Source organism: Dermacentor albipictus, chromosome 1 (genome assembly GCF_038994185.2).
Source record: "Dermacentor albipictus isolate Rhodes 1998 colony chromosome 1, USDA_Dalb.pri_finalv2, whole genome shotgun sequence".
In the NCBI taxonomy this organism is placed as follows: domain Eukaryota; kingdom Metazoa; phylum Arthropoda; class Arachnida; order Ixodida; family Ixodidae; genus Dermacentor; species Dermacentor albipictus.
Window position 1 is genome coordinate 86,399,011 of NC_091821.1, and position 16,094 is coordinate 86,415,104.

At 48.9% G+C, this 16,094-nt stretch overlaps 1 protein-coding gene across 2 annotated transcripts in view; it reads left to right on the forward strand.

Moving 5' to 3' along the window:
* The window catches only part of ppan (Brix domain-containing protein peter pan), a 57,442-nt gene that overhangs the window by 21,708 nt on the left and 19,640 nt on the right, over positions 1 to 16,094 (forward strand). For both annotated transcript variants that reach the window (XM_065424583.1, XM_065424584.1), the window contains exons 4-5: positions 166 to 242; positions 14,681 to 14,899. In XM_065424583.1, coding sequence (XP_065280655.1) covers positions 166 to 242; positions 14,681 to 14,899 — 296 coding nt within the window. The remainder of the gene's footprint in view (positions 1 to 165; positions 243 to 14,680; positions 14,900 to 16,094) is intronic.

Consider the following 16,094-nt stretch of genomic DNA (forward strand, 5'->3'; position numbering starts at 1 on the left):
TCGTGTATTCTGCTGGTGAAGGGATGTTACAATGAGGCACTGATCAATCCAAAAGCAGAGAAAACAATCCATGATTAGACTAATTTGAATGAAGCCTGTTGCAAGGTAAAGAGAATAAAATTGACACAAGAATATTAAATTTCTATCCTTTCTTTTTTTTTTCAGGTAAAACTGAACACGATTAGGAGATGCCTCCTCCTGAACTATGACTCAACAGATCAGACTATTGATTTTCGCCACTAGTAAGTCTGACATTCGTTTTTCGTGTATAACCTACGCTGACATAAGGTGCATTTGAGTGTGTGCTCTCTCATCTGCTAATAATTGGTAGTGCGCTTTTAATAATTTTGCGATATTCAGTTTCCCACTACTTGACAATGTAGACTATAGTGGGTGTACTTTAGCTTTAATGATGTTGACATCATTACGATTTAAGATTATGGTTATTTGAAATTGGAGGAACAGTGTTTCTTTTGTGATTTCGTTGAACCAGAGAGGATCAGATTTAATAGATACTAACAGATTTTAGTCATACGTGGGTGAGGAAACTCAAAGGGGATGGCCATTCCTTTTCATCTGCTTTTAACTTTTGTACATTGAATAACTATCAACTTTGTTATTCGTTTTGCATTCAACTCAAGATTTACAGGGAATCCTTTGAAGTGAAATAATTTACAGTGAAAATAATCTTGCATAATCCTTTTAGTTAGTGGCCTGAGCATGACGCGTAAGAGTAATGCCCCTCCATACACATTTTCGTTAAATAATTTAGGTAGCACCAAGCTCCCCTCCTTCTCAACGCTTTTCTGTCGCTTGCTCCTTCAACTTCGTGTGTTGAAACTTATCACCAGCTGCTGGTTTCCACTGGAAGCTGCTGCTTCATTGGAAGGTGCAAGTGTGGGCACGAACATGTGACATCGAACAGCAGCAAGATGGAAATGGTGTTAACAATGAATCAGGGAATGGCGGCACACATCCAAGTCTGGTAATACTTTGCAAAAGGCAGTAATCGCGTGCCCATGGAGGGGCTTTACATAGGCGCATGGTGCTCTAGTTCTGTCCATCATAGCTATGCGGGTGCATTAGATTTTGTTAGCAAAAGTGGGAGGTAATGCAAGGCTAGTGTGCTGGAGGATAAAGAGGCGTGCATCCAGGTTGCGAATGGGGAGGAAATTTTGCTGTGATTTCTTTTTTTCTCGGTAAGGTTCATGTGCATCGTCTTTGCTTTCGTAGCAATATTGTTTGTATACATGGTGTGCCTGTGTGCTTCTTGAATGTGGACTTCTTTAACCCTTTGAGTATTTTTGCCACGCCGATCTTATGTTTGATATTTTGCACGTACAGTGAAACCTCGTTAAACCGTAGTTGGCAGGAGCTCGGAAAAAGTACATACTAAATGGTAGTGCTGCTTAACCAGGGTGTCTACCAACCGGGAAAACCAGGAATTCTCAGGGATGTTGAGTAGTCTGGAAAAACTCAGGGAAAACTCAGGAAATTTGTGCCTCTATCAGGGAAAATGATCTGTAATTTAATTGAAAGGGTCCAAAGTTGCGGTAATGCTGGCTTGAGTAACAGACAGGAATCCTAATGAATCGTCTTTGAATGAATCGACACACTTTCGTCGGCTGGAGGAGTTGCCAGTGTGCATTCAACAACCGACTTTCCGGATTCCCGATAATTTGGACTGCTTCCCGGCACCGCCACATACCCCATAGAGTCAATATATCGGAACGCCTGAAATTTCGGACCCAAGAACTCTTCGCCGTCCGATTTTGCTGACATTTTGCCCTGACCGCAGGTCCAAAACGGCATTAATCAAAGCCGCCACCGCTGCCATTTTTATTACCTCGCCGCCTCGAACCGGGGTTCTCGCACACAGATCCACTGGCAGCCGTAGCCACCACTGTGGCAATGCTAGGCCTAGCTGCTTCGACGTTCGCTATGAAGCTTCTTGCCATTGGGTGCCACGTTTTTTATCGAAAGAATTCGCTGTTGTCAGCAATGGCACGGACTCCGCCTTTGTGGTCCTTGCGATTGGCTTAGAAGCTTGGAAAGCACTATGCGCTGCATAATGCCGGTTCCCGAAAGTCAGCTTCGCCTCTGTACAGAAATGCTACTTGAAGCATACGCAAAAGTATTGCAGTGAAGCATAACACGTGTGGGAAGGGGCTATTTTCACGAGACACAGTATGTATTCCTTAATTATACATGCATGCACCCTGTATTTCCTGTCACAGTATGAAGACCAATATGCCTAATACCTGTACCGACAGGCCTTAAGAGCGTTTTCGATTGTGCCTGTGGTGCTTCGAGCCCCTAAGGGCAGTAAATGACACGCATTTATTTTTTCCAACTGGCTGATTTTTCGGACGTTTCCGTGACCCCTAGGGAGTTAGAAAAATCGCATGTGGACTGTGCAACTGACCAAGAAGATGCTACAAATGGTCCGTGGGGCAAACGAGTTGCGGAAGGAGGACTAGAGTAGAAAGGACCTACCGCATTGGGAAATGAACGGGAAAGGAAGCGTGCTGCTGCCATTTTGGGCTCAAAAAACAGTGTTTGTAGTGTTTTCACGGGTTGCAAACCGCAGCCGAAAGAAGAGGAGTAAGCAGAACCAAACGTGGTTTATTCCATGACGGCTCGTAGTGGAAAGCGGTCCGGTGGCCGCATGACTGGGCTACTATAGCAAGCTGTCGCGATAGTTGCGCCGCCGCTATCGCTCAAGCGGCGATGATAACACAACACTCTTCCCTCTTTATTTTAGAGGGTGCACTTGTATCCTTATACAATAGTTAAAGAACGGCTTAGTATTGCTCAGGTGGACGGTGTTGTCTTGACGGGTAGCGCCTGTGCGGAGCCGATGTCTCTGATGGAGGAGTGGGAGCTGGAGGGACGGACTCCCCGAACATCGGCTCTTCTGACGTTGGCTGGTCACCAGTCTGACCTTCAGGGAAGACCAGGAACCCCTCCGAGAAATCGGAGTCAGATGCCCTTGGTGTCGCCATAGGGCCTGCGCCAGCCAGCAGCTGGTCGAGATGTCGACGCCAGATGAACTTGCCTCGGGGGGTGGTTACCAGGACTTTGTACGAGACTGGTCCAGTCTTCTTCAGAACGGTTCCATAAACCCACTTCGTTGGGCCTCTGTAATTGCGAACTAGAACACTTTCACTAACACAAAAACAGTCCCTGTTGCTCCTGCGCTGCTGCATTTGGGTGAACTGACTGTGCATCACCTTCCCCTCCACTGTAGGCTTCATTGCATCCAGCCTGGTGTGCAATCTTCTACCCATCAACAGGTTAGCTGGAGCTTCTCCAGTCGTAGGGTGAGGCGTATTTCTGTACGCCAATAAGAAGTTGTGAAGTGTTTCTTCGATAGACTCACCGGGAGATTACTTGCGTAGAGCAGACTTCAACGTTTACACGAAACGCTCCGCCAGACCATTTGTGCTTGGGTGATAAGGAGTGCTCACGACATGTCTGGCCCCGACGTTCCGCATAAATGCCTTGAACTCTTCGTACACCAGTTGTGGTCCATTGTCGGACACCACCGTCTCCGGCACTCTGAATCTGCAGAAAAGTTCACGCAAGGAGGCAACAATACGCTCGGACGTTGTGCTTCGCATAACAAACACTTCCGGCCACTTCGAGTGAGCATCTACGACGACTAAAAACATAGTTCCTCGGAAAGGTCCTGCGAAGTCCAAGTGAATTCGCCTCCACGGTGCGGTCGGCCATGACCAGGGATGCAGAGGTGCCTTAACTGGATCATTCCGTTGTTTGTGGCAGCCTTGGCAACTTCGTACCTTTGTCTCTAAGTCTGCATCAATTAACAGCCACCACACATAGCTGCGAGCCAGCTCCTTGCTCCGCACAATGCCGGGATGACCAAGGTGCAGTTCGTCGAGCACGGCTTCCCTAAGAGGGAACGGAATAACAACCCTCAGGCCATACATGAGGCACCCTTGATGCACGCTGATCTGCAAACATCTGTCAAAGAATGGTTTTAAGCTCGCATCTCACAAATGCAATGGCCAGCCTATGCTTGTAAGCTGGAGCACTTTACTGAGCACCGGATCACGTGCTGTAGTGAGCGCAATCTGTTTAGTGGACACCTGCATAGAGTCCAGACGCAAAGCATAAAACGATTCCTCGCCTTCAGACGTACCGTCTTCAGGACCCTGGAGCGGGAACCTTGAAAAAAAATCTGCTTCTGCGTTGTCACTGGACTTTTTGTACACAACCGAGTACTTGTAAGTGGACAACGTGACAGCCCATCGCTGTAAGCGTGCCGCTGCAATTGGTGGAATGCCCGTTTTTTGCCCCAGAATTGTTTGCAATGGCTTGTGGTCCATAATCAACGTGAAACATCTCCCATAGATGTAGAAATGAAACTTTTTGACGGCAAAGATAATGGCCAGCGCTTCTTTTTCTAGCTGACTGTACTTCTTTTCAGCCTCGGTTAATGTGCGCGACGCGTAAAACACAGGCTGAGAGCTTCCATCTTCAGTTACATGAGAAAGTACTGCGCCCACGCCGTATTGGGAAGCGTCACGGGCCACTTGCAAAGGTTTATCTGGGTCGTAATGTGCCAGGATTGAGGATGACGTCAACGCATTCTTGATTTCCTCGAATGCCCTTTGACACGATTCATCCCAGAGCCATGGCTGGTCGCGACGCAGCAGTTTGTAAAGTGGACTCGCCAGAGTAGACACTCGAGGAACAAACTTCCCGTAGTAATTTACAATGCCCAGAAATGATTGTAGTTGCTGCTTGCCTATGGGTGCGGACGCTTTCATCAGTGCTTCTATCTTGTCTGGCGTTGTGCTAACACCTGCTGCACTGATAACATGACCCAGATACCGTAATTCCGTTTGGAAAAATGAGCACTTTTCTTTCTTTACTCGAACGCCACGCTCCGTTAACCGCTTCAGAACCGCTTTGAGATTTGCAAAATGCTCGTCTGACGTCTTGCCAGTGACGAGAACGTAATCCAAATAGCAGCTGACGCCTTTCAGGCCTTTCAACATTGTGTCCATAATTCTTTGGAAAATAGAAAGTGCCGAAGAAACCCCGAACGGCAGCCTGTTTACGGAAAAAAGTCCTTTATGAGTATTTAGTGTCAAATACTTTCTTGACGATTCTGACATTACTACCTGCTGATTTCTGGTGAATTCTTGGCCCCCTGCGAGCGCTGTGAACAACTCGTCGATTCTCGGGAGTGGATAGCGATCAGTTTCAAGACAAGGGTTTAGCGTGGTCTTATAATCGCCGCATAGTCTTATGCCACCGTCCTTCTTTACTACTGGCACAACCGGTGTGGTGTAGTCACTTGTCTCGACTGGCGAAATGACTCCCATGTCTTCCAACTTTTTAAGTTCAGCCTCGACTGCTGGTTGCATTGCAAAGGGCACACTTCTTGCCTTCATAAATTTTGGCACGCTACCTTCTTTCAGGGACAATGTCGCTCTTTCTTCTGTAATTGTCCCCAGTTCGTCCTGAAACAAACTCTGGTACTTGTCTAGAAAAGCGCACAGTCTGGAACAGGCAGAATCGTCCCACCTGGGAATAGCGTTGAGCTTGAAAATACGGCTCCAGTGGAGTCGGATGGCTTGCAACCATTGTCGACCTAGCAGAGGTGGTCCCTTTTCTCTCGTGATGTAAAAAGGCAGCTGGGCCCTCTGCTCTCCGTACTGCACGGCAACATGAGCAACTCCGACAGGCTGGATGACGGCTCCGTCGAACGTCCGCAGCTTCAGCGTCGTTGGCACGACCTTGATGGAGGGAAACGTGACGAAACTGACCCAAAGACATTACGGACACAGTAGCCCCTGTATCCAGTTCCATTTCCAAGGGTACGTCTTGTACTTGCACTGAAATTTTTATCGGCTCCATACCAGGCGAAACAATTCCCTTCACGCTAACAGAAGCTTGAACGGGACTCAACCCCGTCATCGCGTTTCGACGCGCTCCCTTCATCGTTCTCTTCTTGTTAGCTTGGCACATTCTTTGAATGTGCCCATTCTTATCACATTTGAAGCAGATGGCCGCAACGTGCGGGCACAGTCTGCTTGCATGTTTCGCCAATCCGCAGCGGTAGCAATTTCCCTGCGTCATATCCGTTTTCCCAACCGCTCTGACTTTGTGAACGTCTGATATGCTTGATTCCGAAGCACGCACTTCTGCAACGCTCTTTATCGTCGCTTCCATGGCTAGCGCTCGTTCTACGGCCTTCTGAAGGTTAGCTTGTTATCCTCCGTGAACAACACGCGCTGTATATCTTCCCGGCACAGACCGCAGACAAAACGGTCCCGCAATGGCTGATCAAGAGCGGATTCAAATTCGCATGTCTGTGCCAATTTCCACAACTGCGCAACATATTCCGAAATTGATTCAGTCTCAAGTTGTGCTCTTCTGTGAAATTTTGCGCGTTCACCTATTACCAACGGCTTCGGTGACAAATGGTCACCAAGAAGTCTCTTTAAAAACTCGAAACCTTTAGCTGACAGCAATTCCGGCGCGGTCAACGACTTGAAAAGACTGTAAGTCTTTGGGCCTATGAGACTCAAAAAAGCGTGTACCTTGTCGTCCTCGGGGATATGGTTGACCTGAAGAAACGACGACAAGCGTTCCTCGTACGACGGCCAGTCGCTTGTGGACTCGTCAAAGGGCTCGATGTGTCCCAGTCGACCCATGATTTGCACCACTGCACCCGCCGCTGCCGGTCCTTCCGTTGCCATGTCAGCTTGCCGCAGAATTGCTCAGCATCCCATCCTCGTCACCAAGTAGTGTTTTCACGGGGTGTAAACCGCAGCCGAAGGAAGAGGCGTAAGCAGAACCAAACGTGGTTTATTCCGTGACGGCTCGTAGTGGAAAGCGGTCCGGTGGCCGCATGACTGGGCTAATATAGCAAGCTGTCGCGATAGTCGCGCCGCCGCTATCGCTCAAGCGGCGATGATAACACAACAGTGTTGGCTGATGTCGAGATGCAGGTGTCCCTCATCCAAACCAAAATAAACACTTTAAAGCAGTAAAACACAAAACTGAGGCGTCGTCCGCGAGCTGAGAGTATGTCAGGACAGTTGAGGTTGACTTACGAGCTGTTGAGAGAGAATCTCGATTGGGACAAAGTTCGAGCCTCATACCACTGAGCTTGCTATCAGTTGATAGAAATAGCTCATATTTGAAAATATTTGCTTCTGTATGCATCTCCTTTTTATTTGTATTTGAGAATGTCTGACTCAATATGCAATTTTTTTTAATACATTTTATTTGCTTTGCATTTTACTAACCCCTCCCTTCTATTCTCTTCTTGAATAACATAAACTCTACTCTTTAGTATTCAAATTGGACTAAGTCGTTTTTCTTTTAATTCTTTTGTATGCTTACTAGAGGGTGACAGCATCGGGCGATATAGTTTCAGCCCATCTTGACATAAAACATAGTTCTGCATCACTCAGGGAATTTTGCAATGGTCTCAGGGAAAACCTGGAAAACTCAGGGAATTTGGAAATGTCAACTAGATAGACACCCTGTTAACCGAAATAGCATGTCATCGCCCACTTACCTGTCAAAAACGGAACTCGGAGAAAGTGCGATGAAAGGGGGAAAAGCATGCAGTATTTATTTACTTCGCGCGACAAATGTGTTATTTTCGTTTGATGCCGCTGCGGCCTAGCAGGGACGACAGCAGCCTCAAACTTGCTGAAGCTGTGAGCCAGCTTTTCAGCCAGCCCGCTCTTCTCGGCAAATACTTGCATGGCAGATTCCTCGTTGGCATTGCATATTCTCTGTGCACAGGCGCGTTAGCACTGCAGAAGTCGCAGGGCACCTTTTCATTGCGGGGTGCTGTTCTTGTCGCGACGATTGCATTCATGAGGCTTACGTACAGCTTCTGCCATTATCGGGCCTGAATCGCCCGTGCTGTCGCTTTCCGTGTCATCCTTATCACCGTTGCTAGGCAACACTTTGGCAACAACAGAGGCAACAATGGCGAAAAGTCGAACCTCATAGCCGACATCTCTTCACGGTCGCAGCAGTGCTGCCGAGCAACTTCGCATTCCAAAGGCCACACACCGTAGTCAACAGTAGACCCATGTCGCGTGCCAGCGCTGACTTTTCGTGTCACATTCGATAGCACGAACAATGTCTAATTTTTCTTCTATGCTAAGCGCCCGGCGTCTTTTTTATCCGAGTTTCGGCATGACATGAGTTCTCGCTTGCACAACGCCACAATACTCTCTGGCACGGCAATGAATTGACGTTGATGTGGCTTCACATGCAAATGCACAGGTCGCTTGGAGGCCATTGTGCTGATCTCTGAGGCTTGTTGTTCTGCCGGGCCGCCCGATGGAGACGACGCACCGCTGTGTTTGCGCAACGAAAAATGTAAACACTACGTGTTAATCGATACGTACGCAATAAGCTGGTACGGTTTATGCGGATACAAAACACATTATGTTCAATGGCTGCTGAGTCGAGGATTTGACTTTACTACTTTTAAAGCGAAAGTACTGTTTAAGCGGGTAGGTACGGTTTAACCAGGTTTTACTGTATTCGACCCCGCTGGTTGTTGAGAGGTGGTGCCATCTTTATCGAGTTGTGCAGACTCATTTGTAGTTGCCTTTCCACTCACCAGGGCACACCATTCGACTTGTTTTCCCCCGGGTCACGCGTCCCATCAGCTACCTTTAATGCGTGCATGGAAGCGATGCTATCGTCTTTTACGGCTGCCGCTATAGTGTTTCCGGTAGCTTAGATATAGCCTTGCGCGGCAGAAGTTCAGATATAATGATAAGTTTTCTTTTTCTTTGCCCTCGGTTGCGGCTACCCATTCTGTTGCAGTTCACATATTCCCATACACTGGCATGCCTGCAGTTGTGGTTTTGGTATGACCATGTTGTGGTCATACCGACACCCAAGTTACCGAAGTTGCTGGCAAAGACATGCATTGACAAGGTGCACACACCCGCTGGCACATGCCCAGTGATATACTGTAAAACCCGCGTATAACACGAGTTTCTTTTCCTATTTTTAGTGTCCCAAATTTCCGCCTCGTACTACATGCGGATCCAAACGAAAATTTCAGTCAGAAATTTGGGCTAGAAGTTTTGGTTTCGTTATTACTGGGTGGCTACGGCTTGGCTTCCTTATTGCTGCATGACTACAGCATAGTTTATTGTTGAGCACGCACCTTGGCAGCACACATGCAAACCACGCTTCGCGAAGTGCATCTTTTTTATTCTCCATTGAAGGACCAAGATGACCAGACCACAGAAACAATACTCGGCTGCTTTTAAGAGAAAGGTTATTTTAGCCGCACAGGACATCGGCAACAGTGCGGCCAGGAGGCAGTTTGGCGTCAACAAGGGAAGCATTCGCGGATGGCGTCGACATAAGGAAGCCCTTTTCGCATGCAGCGGAACGCGAAGAAGCTTTTGCGGCCCTAAGAGTGGGACATTCCCGGAAATCGTACTTGCCCTGACGGAGTTCGTACCCTGACAGCGAGCCATGCATCTAGCAGTGAGCGTGGAGCTTATGCAGGCAAGAGCTAAGGAGCTTGCAAGAGAAAAAGGGCTACCGACTCCACCTTCAAAGCGAGCAGGTACTAGATTTATCGCTATATGTGCCGTGCTGGTTTTTCCTTATGCCGCCGAACTTCGATTTCGCAAAAGCTGCCCGAATCGTTCGAAGAGCTCCTTCTGGCTTTCCAGCGCCACGTTATTTCGCTGCGCAAGTTCAAGAACTTCCAGCTAGGGCAAATCATCAATGCTGACCAAACGTCGGTTTATCTGGACATGCCATCGTCCGTCACCGTGCACGAAAAGGGCTCTAAACAAGTTTATGTCCGGTCCACCGGCAACGAGAAAACGCGAGCTACCATCATGTTGTCGTGCACAGCAGACCGACGCAAGCTTCTGCCCTATGTCTTCAAACGCAAGACGGTGCCTAAAGGTGAGGAGCTGCCAAAAAATGTGGTCGTGAGATGCCATGAGAAAGGCTGGATGAATGAGAATCTTGTGCTCGACTGGATAATGTCTGTCTGGTGCAGGCGGCCCAGCGCAATGTTGTCGTTCCCATCCATCCTTGTGCTGGACACATTTCGTTGCCATTTGGCCAACTCAGTGAAGAGGCTGTTGCGTGAATTTGCACTGAACTCGTCGTTATCTCAGGTGGGATGATGTCTCAGCTGCAGCCGTTAAATGTTTGCTTGAACAAGCCCTTCAAGGACGCGGTCAAGTGGTGCTACGCAGATTGGATGTGCCCAGTTGAGCCTGCAGTGACGCCGACTGAGCGCCTGAAGCGGGCTTCACCAGCCACTCTATGCAAGTGCATTGTGGTGGATGCATGGGCCAGCATACCAGAGGACCTTGTGCGTCGTGCATTCAAGAAGTGCGGCATCCTGAAAGCGCTCGATGGCACAGAGGATGAGTACCTCTGGGAAGATATGTCTGACGAAGAACTATCCGAAGAGAGAGAGAGAAACAACTTTACTGCTCCATTATGAACTGAAACGCGTTAAGCGTCTGATGGGGTGGCTCCCTCTTCGCGGGCTCCATATGCTTCCAGGGCCGCCTGGCCCCTGTGGATCAGTCGGAGCTGGTCTTCCAGGGCGGGGCTGGACAGCATGATCTCCCATCGCTCGGAAAGAGTGGGGATAGCAGGGGGGTTAGTTATGGGTATAGGTGGGGGGTGGTCTATGGAAAAATTGCACTCTCCTATGACGTGCCGAAGGATGCCTAATGCATTGCAGTGAGGACATGTGTTCTTATATCTCTCTGGGTACATTTTGTTCTGGAGGCAGGGGTGGGGAAAGGATCCTGCCTGGATTTGCCTGTATATTGTTTGTTCGGCTCTGGTCAAGGAGTGGTGGGGGTGCGGGAATGTCTTCCTGCCGTCCCTGTAATATTTGACTATATCTCTGTAATTTGTGATGGGTTGCCATCCCCTTGCCTCCTCCTCGTTGGCCCGGGAGTTTAGCGCTCGGGCCTGTTGATGAGCATATTCATTGCCCTCAACTAAGGAGTGAGCCGGGACCCAAACTAATTCGATTGCTTGTTTAGGAGGCGTAGCTTTACCAAGAATTTTTAGTGCCCCAAGGGACACCCAGCCAGATCTGTAGTTCTTGTATGCAGCTTGTGAGTCCGTGACAATCTTGGTGACGTTTGGTTGCAGGAGTGCGAGAGCTATCGCTGCTTCTTCTGCTTCCTCCGAAGACGGAGTGTAGATTGATGCGCAGGTGACCAGCTTTTCCAGCCCGGTGACCACGACTGTTGCCCTCGTGGAGCGTTTCGATAGAGAGGCGTCTGTATATAAAACAGTGTCGTCTTCATCCAGGGTCCTGGAGATGGCTCTTGCGCGGGCGTCGCGTCGTCCGGCATGCCTTGTGGGGTTCATGTTGCGTGGTAGTGGTTTGCATTCCAACTTCTCACTCAACTTTTCGGGTAATTGGTCGTGGCGCGTGTCATCCTAGCTTGCGGAGGACGCTTCTGCCCGCCTTGGTCTGGCTAAGGCGTACCCTTTGATTGGATAGGTGGGCTTCTACGAGCTCGGCTACTGTGTTGTGGACTCCCATTTGAAGTAATTTTGTTGTGGATGAATTTATGGGAATACCCAGGGCCTGCTTCGTGGCTTTCCTGATTATTGCGTCAAGTAGTAAGACGTCCTTCTTGAGGAGCTGCAGGTACGGCGCCGCGTAGACGATTCGTGATATAACAAAGGCCTCAACGAGGCGCAAGGTGTCCGATTCCTTCAGACCCCTCCGCCTGTTGGCCACTCGTCTGATCATGTTCAAGATTTGGTCTGACATGAGCTTCATTTTTCTAATCATGGCTGTTGCCTTGCCGTCTGCCTGGATCAGGAGGCCCAGGATCCTGAGTTGTGGTACCGGGAGGATCCGGTTCCCTTCCAAAGTGATTTCTATATTTTCTGCTTGTGTACTTGATGCACGTGGTCTGACAATGGTCAACTCCGATTTTTGAGGCGAACAGCAAAGGCCACATGTCTTCACATAGCTGTTGATCGTGTCAGCCGCTTTTTGGAGTGTGTTTTCCATCCAGCCATCCGACCCTGCCCTCGCAGTCCAGAGGGTGATGTCATCGGCATATAATGCATGGCCCAGACCATCTATTGATTCGAGAAGCTTGGGCAACGGCAGGAGAGCCATGTTAAATAAGAGCGCAGCTGAGGAAGACAGTGATTGAAATGCGGAGTGCAATTTAAATTAATGTTTCCCTCAAGTTTTCATAACTGGTGTTATACGCAGATAAAACTTTTTTTTCTATTTCGCGTCCCAAAAATTTCACCTCGTACTATATGCGGGTTCGTATTATACGCGGGTTTTTATGATAAGTTGCCATTGAAGAGGTTGATTGAGGACCAGCACAGATTGAATGGCACATACCTAGCGGTACCTACCTACCCAGTCCCACATCTACAGTGACTCATGTTGACGTGGAAAAGCTTCGTTGAAGAGAAGCACGTATGTGCACCTTGGTACGCATTGAGTGACCCAAGTAGATCAGATAGTTGATTTTGAACCCTTTTATCTCAGCACAGCAGCCTGATGTGCGAACCATTTGACCACAGTCTACTCAATGACCCAGGTAGGCAGTAGAATGGTTAGATACAAAAGTAGATACATAGCCCCTGGAAAGTGCGTGAAGTACCCTAAAATATTAACCTATTCAAAAAGTTTTCACGCAAAGTGTGTACACAGTCTTGCTGTCAGTAGCTGTACTTTTCAGGCAGCATGGGAGCCACGAAAACTTGCTGCACAAATATAAGCATGAAATGCGAAAAGCTTTGGGACAAAGTGCACACTTTAACCCATACTTTGCTATTAGTAGATGGTCTTAGTATGTTCAGCTATAAGGAATGTGCCCCATACGTTGATCTCATGTATGTAGCTTTGTTGTTATACTTATCACTAAATTTCAACACGGAAGCATGCGCTGTATTCAAAAAGCTGCACGGGTGGAAAGTGCAACAGGATGGGCCATTGAGTGCCATAAAAAGAATTTTGTTATTCACAAATTAGCAAAGAAGACGGATAGCGTCATCAGTCTAATCAGGCGGGTAGCTAACAGAAGGAGAGGCCTGAGCGAAGAGAATCTGTTAAGGCTAGTCCACGCTTTCTTGTTGGGCCAATTTACGTACGTAGCGGCCATGCACGTCTGGAAGAGGGCCGAGCGAGACAAGCTAAATGCCATGATAAGGAGGGGGCTCAAGAGCGCGCTCGGACGACCAAACTACACACGCACCGACCGACTGCTGCAGTTGGGTATTCATAATACCCTGGAAGAGATTGCAGAAGCACAAGAAAGGGCACAGATTCTCGGGCTCTCCGGCACCAGGGCGGGCAGACGACTCCTAACTGAGGTGGGCGTCCCCCCGGCCACTGTCGAAGACGCCTACCAGGGTCTTCCGAAAGAGCAGAAAGATAAGATCATCATATCGCCCGCCCCGCGCAATATGCATCCCCAACGCAACGTAGAAAAAAGGAAGGCCAGAGCGGTGGCGCTCCTACGCCGCGCAACAGAACTCCCTGGCGGCAGCTGCTTCATTGACATGGCCCAGTATGGCAACAGCAACAATTTCACGGTAGTGTCAATCAACCGCAGGGGTTCGACCATTAACGCCCCTTCGGTGCGAAGCACGTCGTCGCGTGCGGCAGAGCAAGTGGCCATTGCCTTGGCCCTCCTGGATGACGGACATGCCAATATCTTTAGCGACTCCAGGGCAGCCATCCGCGCCTTCAGCGTTGGCGCCGTGTGTAAGGAAGCCTGTCGCATCCTCGACGGCAAAAGCATCGCAACCCACACTCTCACGTGGTTCCCCGCTCACATGGGATCCATCATGGGAGGCCCCACAAACCTCAACGAGCTGGCCCACTCCAAGGCGCGAGGTCTCACTTTCCGCGACCATGGAGAACCCCAACGCCGGCCCGCAGTGGTGGAGAACAGAGATCAACCGACCACATACAACGAAATTGCGCAGCACTTTTATCTCGGCAGGAGAGACTTTCCCCTTCCACACAAGAAGTTAAATAGTGCTCAGGCATTGACCCTCAGATTATTGCAAACAAGCTCATATCCCAACCTGACTTTATTCCACAAAATTTATCCCGACACCTATGCCACTAGTTCTTGCAGGCACTGCAATGACATCGCTAGCCTAGACCATATGCTCTGGCATTGCCCCTCGTTACGAGGCACAGAACAAATCAACGAGGACAAGTGGCTCTCCGCTATCAAGAGCCCCGATGCCGGGGCGCAACTATGGGCTGTCCAGAGGGCCCACGATGCGGCGGTTGGGCAAGGCCTGACTGTCCCAACGCGGGAGCAGCCCGCAGCGCGCTGAGTCGCGTACCTCAGGACCTTATTATAGTTTTGCATCCATCCATCCATCCATGCCAACCACACTAATTCGACAGCGGACTGTGAAAGCTGAAAAGGAGACTGATCCACCTTACGCAGCTCGTCAAGGTAGCGGAGCTTGCACTGTGCTGTCACAGCTGATGAGGCGTGCGCTTGGGACAGGGTAGTGCATCCCATGCATGGAAGATTTTCTTAATTTTTTTAAATATTTAGGTTCAAGTTTAGGTTTATGGCGGCCCCTATTCAAGGATGTACAGTATCTTGTATGTGTTTTAAAATCTGAAAGGTCATGTTGCATTGTGCAGTACCATCAAGGTGGCTCCATGCGGTATCAATCGAGCTGTGAAGAAACTTGTGCAAAGCAAGGTACCAGACTTGGGACACCTGCGAGACATCAGCGAGTACATTGACCAGGGAGGCCTGTCTGAGAGTGAAGCCGAGCTGGATGGTGCTTCTAATCAAGTTGTCCTGCCTCAGAAGATCTGCAGCAGGGGTAATGTGCTTAACCAGCAGAGCTCTGTGCGGTGAGTGTATTCCTGTTATCAGACATCTTGTATCACATTAAAAAAATGGGGAGAAAAAGTGCACTGGCACTTCTGAAGTTCTTGCCAAACTAGGTTCTACTTCGTTCTAAGCTTGCTGTTTTGCTTAAATTGTCTTGTTCATAAACAGTCATAGGTGTACAGGATTAGCATCCTATTCTGGTAGTGCAGGTTTCATCATAGAGATGGACTAAAGTGCTGTTGTTTGTTAGCACAGCTGTCACTTGTTCAAACCTTGTTGTCTCTTTCTTCACTTGCTCTGCCTCGTATATGAAAATATACTATATTTTTCTCTGTAGAACCTGCACCCACAATTACAACAGCCCCCCCCCCCCCCCCCCCAAACATAACACGTATAACCCGCAAAAATAACTGCATGCAACAACACTCATATCTTTGCTCTAACAGTCTCCATTCGCGGGTGCACGACTAGTCCACATTCTATATTCAGCTTGCTGCTCTGTTCCCCCCTCTTTGATGAAAGCTGGATTCACACAGCGGACGTGATAGCGGAATCAGTCACGTGACATGCGACATGAATCAAATCACTTCGCACTTGGCATTCACACGACAGAGGATGACAATACAGACGGGCAGCCCTCGCATGGGCAACGGTGATGGAGCAAATGTGACCGAGCCGAAATTCCCAACAGTGATTTGGCTCTCCACCCGTATTGCAAAGCACTAACCAAGGGAGCGCTGCATGAATGGGTGACATATGATCATGTGACGCACAAGCTCAAATCGCTATTTGTTCCGATGCCACGTGCACTATTGGCCAACTCTTAAAGGCAAAATGGCAGCCCGTAAAAAGGAGGATGGGTGACCATGAAAGAGTGGAGAAGGAGGTGTCAACATGCAGGGGTGGGGAGCGGGTTGGATGAGATAATGAGTTTGAGGGGTGAAGTACCTTGCCTTGAGATGTGTCTTCATAGAAGCATGCATCCTGCTGCCATGAAGCCACACCTCAAGGCGAAATTCATGCATATAATCAGCACCCCAACTTTACTATTAAAATTTTAGAATTTTTGGTGTAGGTTATACGTACAAAACCCCACAGGGGCATCTGTATCAGTGAACATTTGGTGTGTTGCGACACCACGGATCCGAGCACATGGAGGTTGGGCCCTCCCGTGTCAAACCGTGCATGGCTTAGCCATGTCCGGGGAAAGGGGGA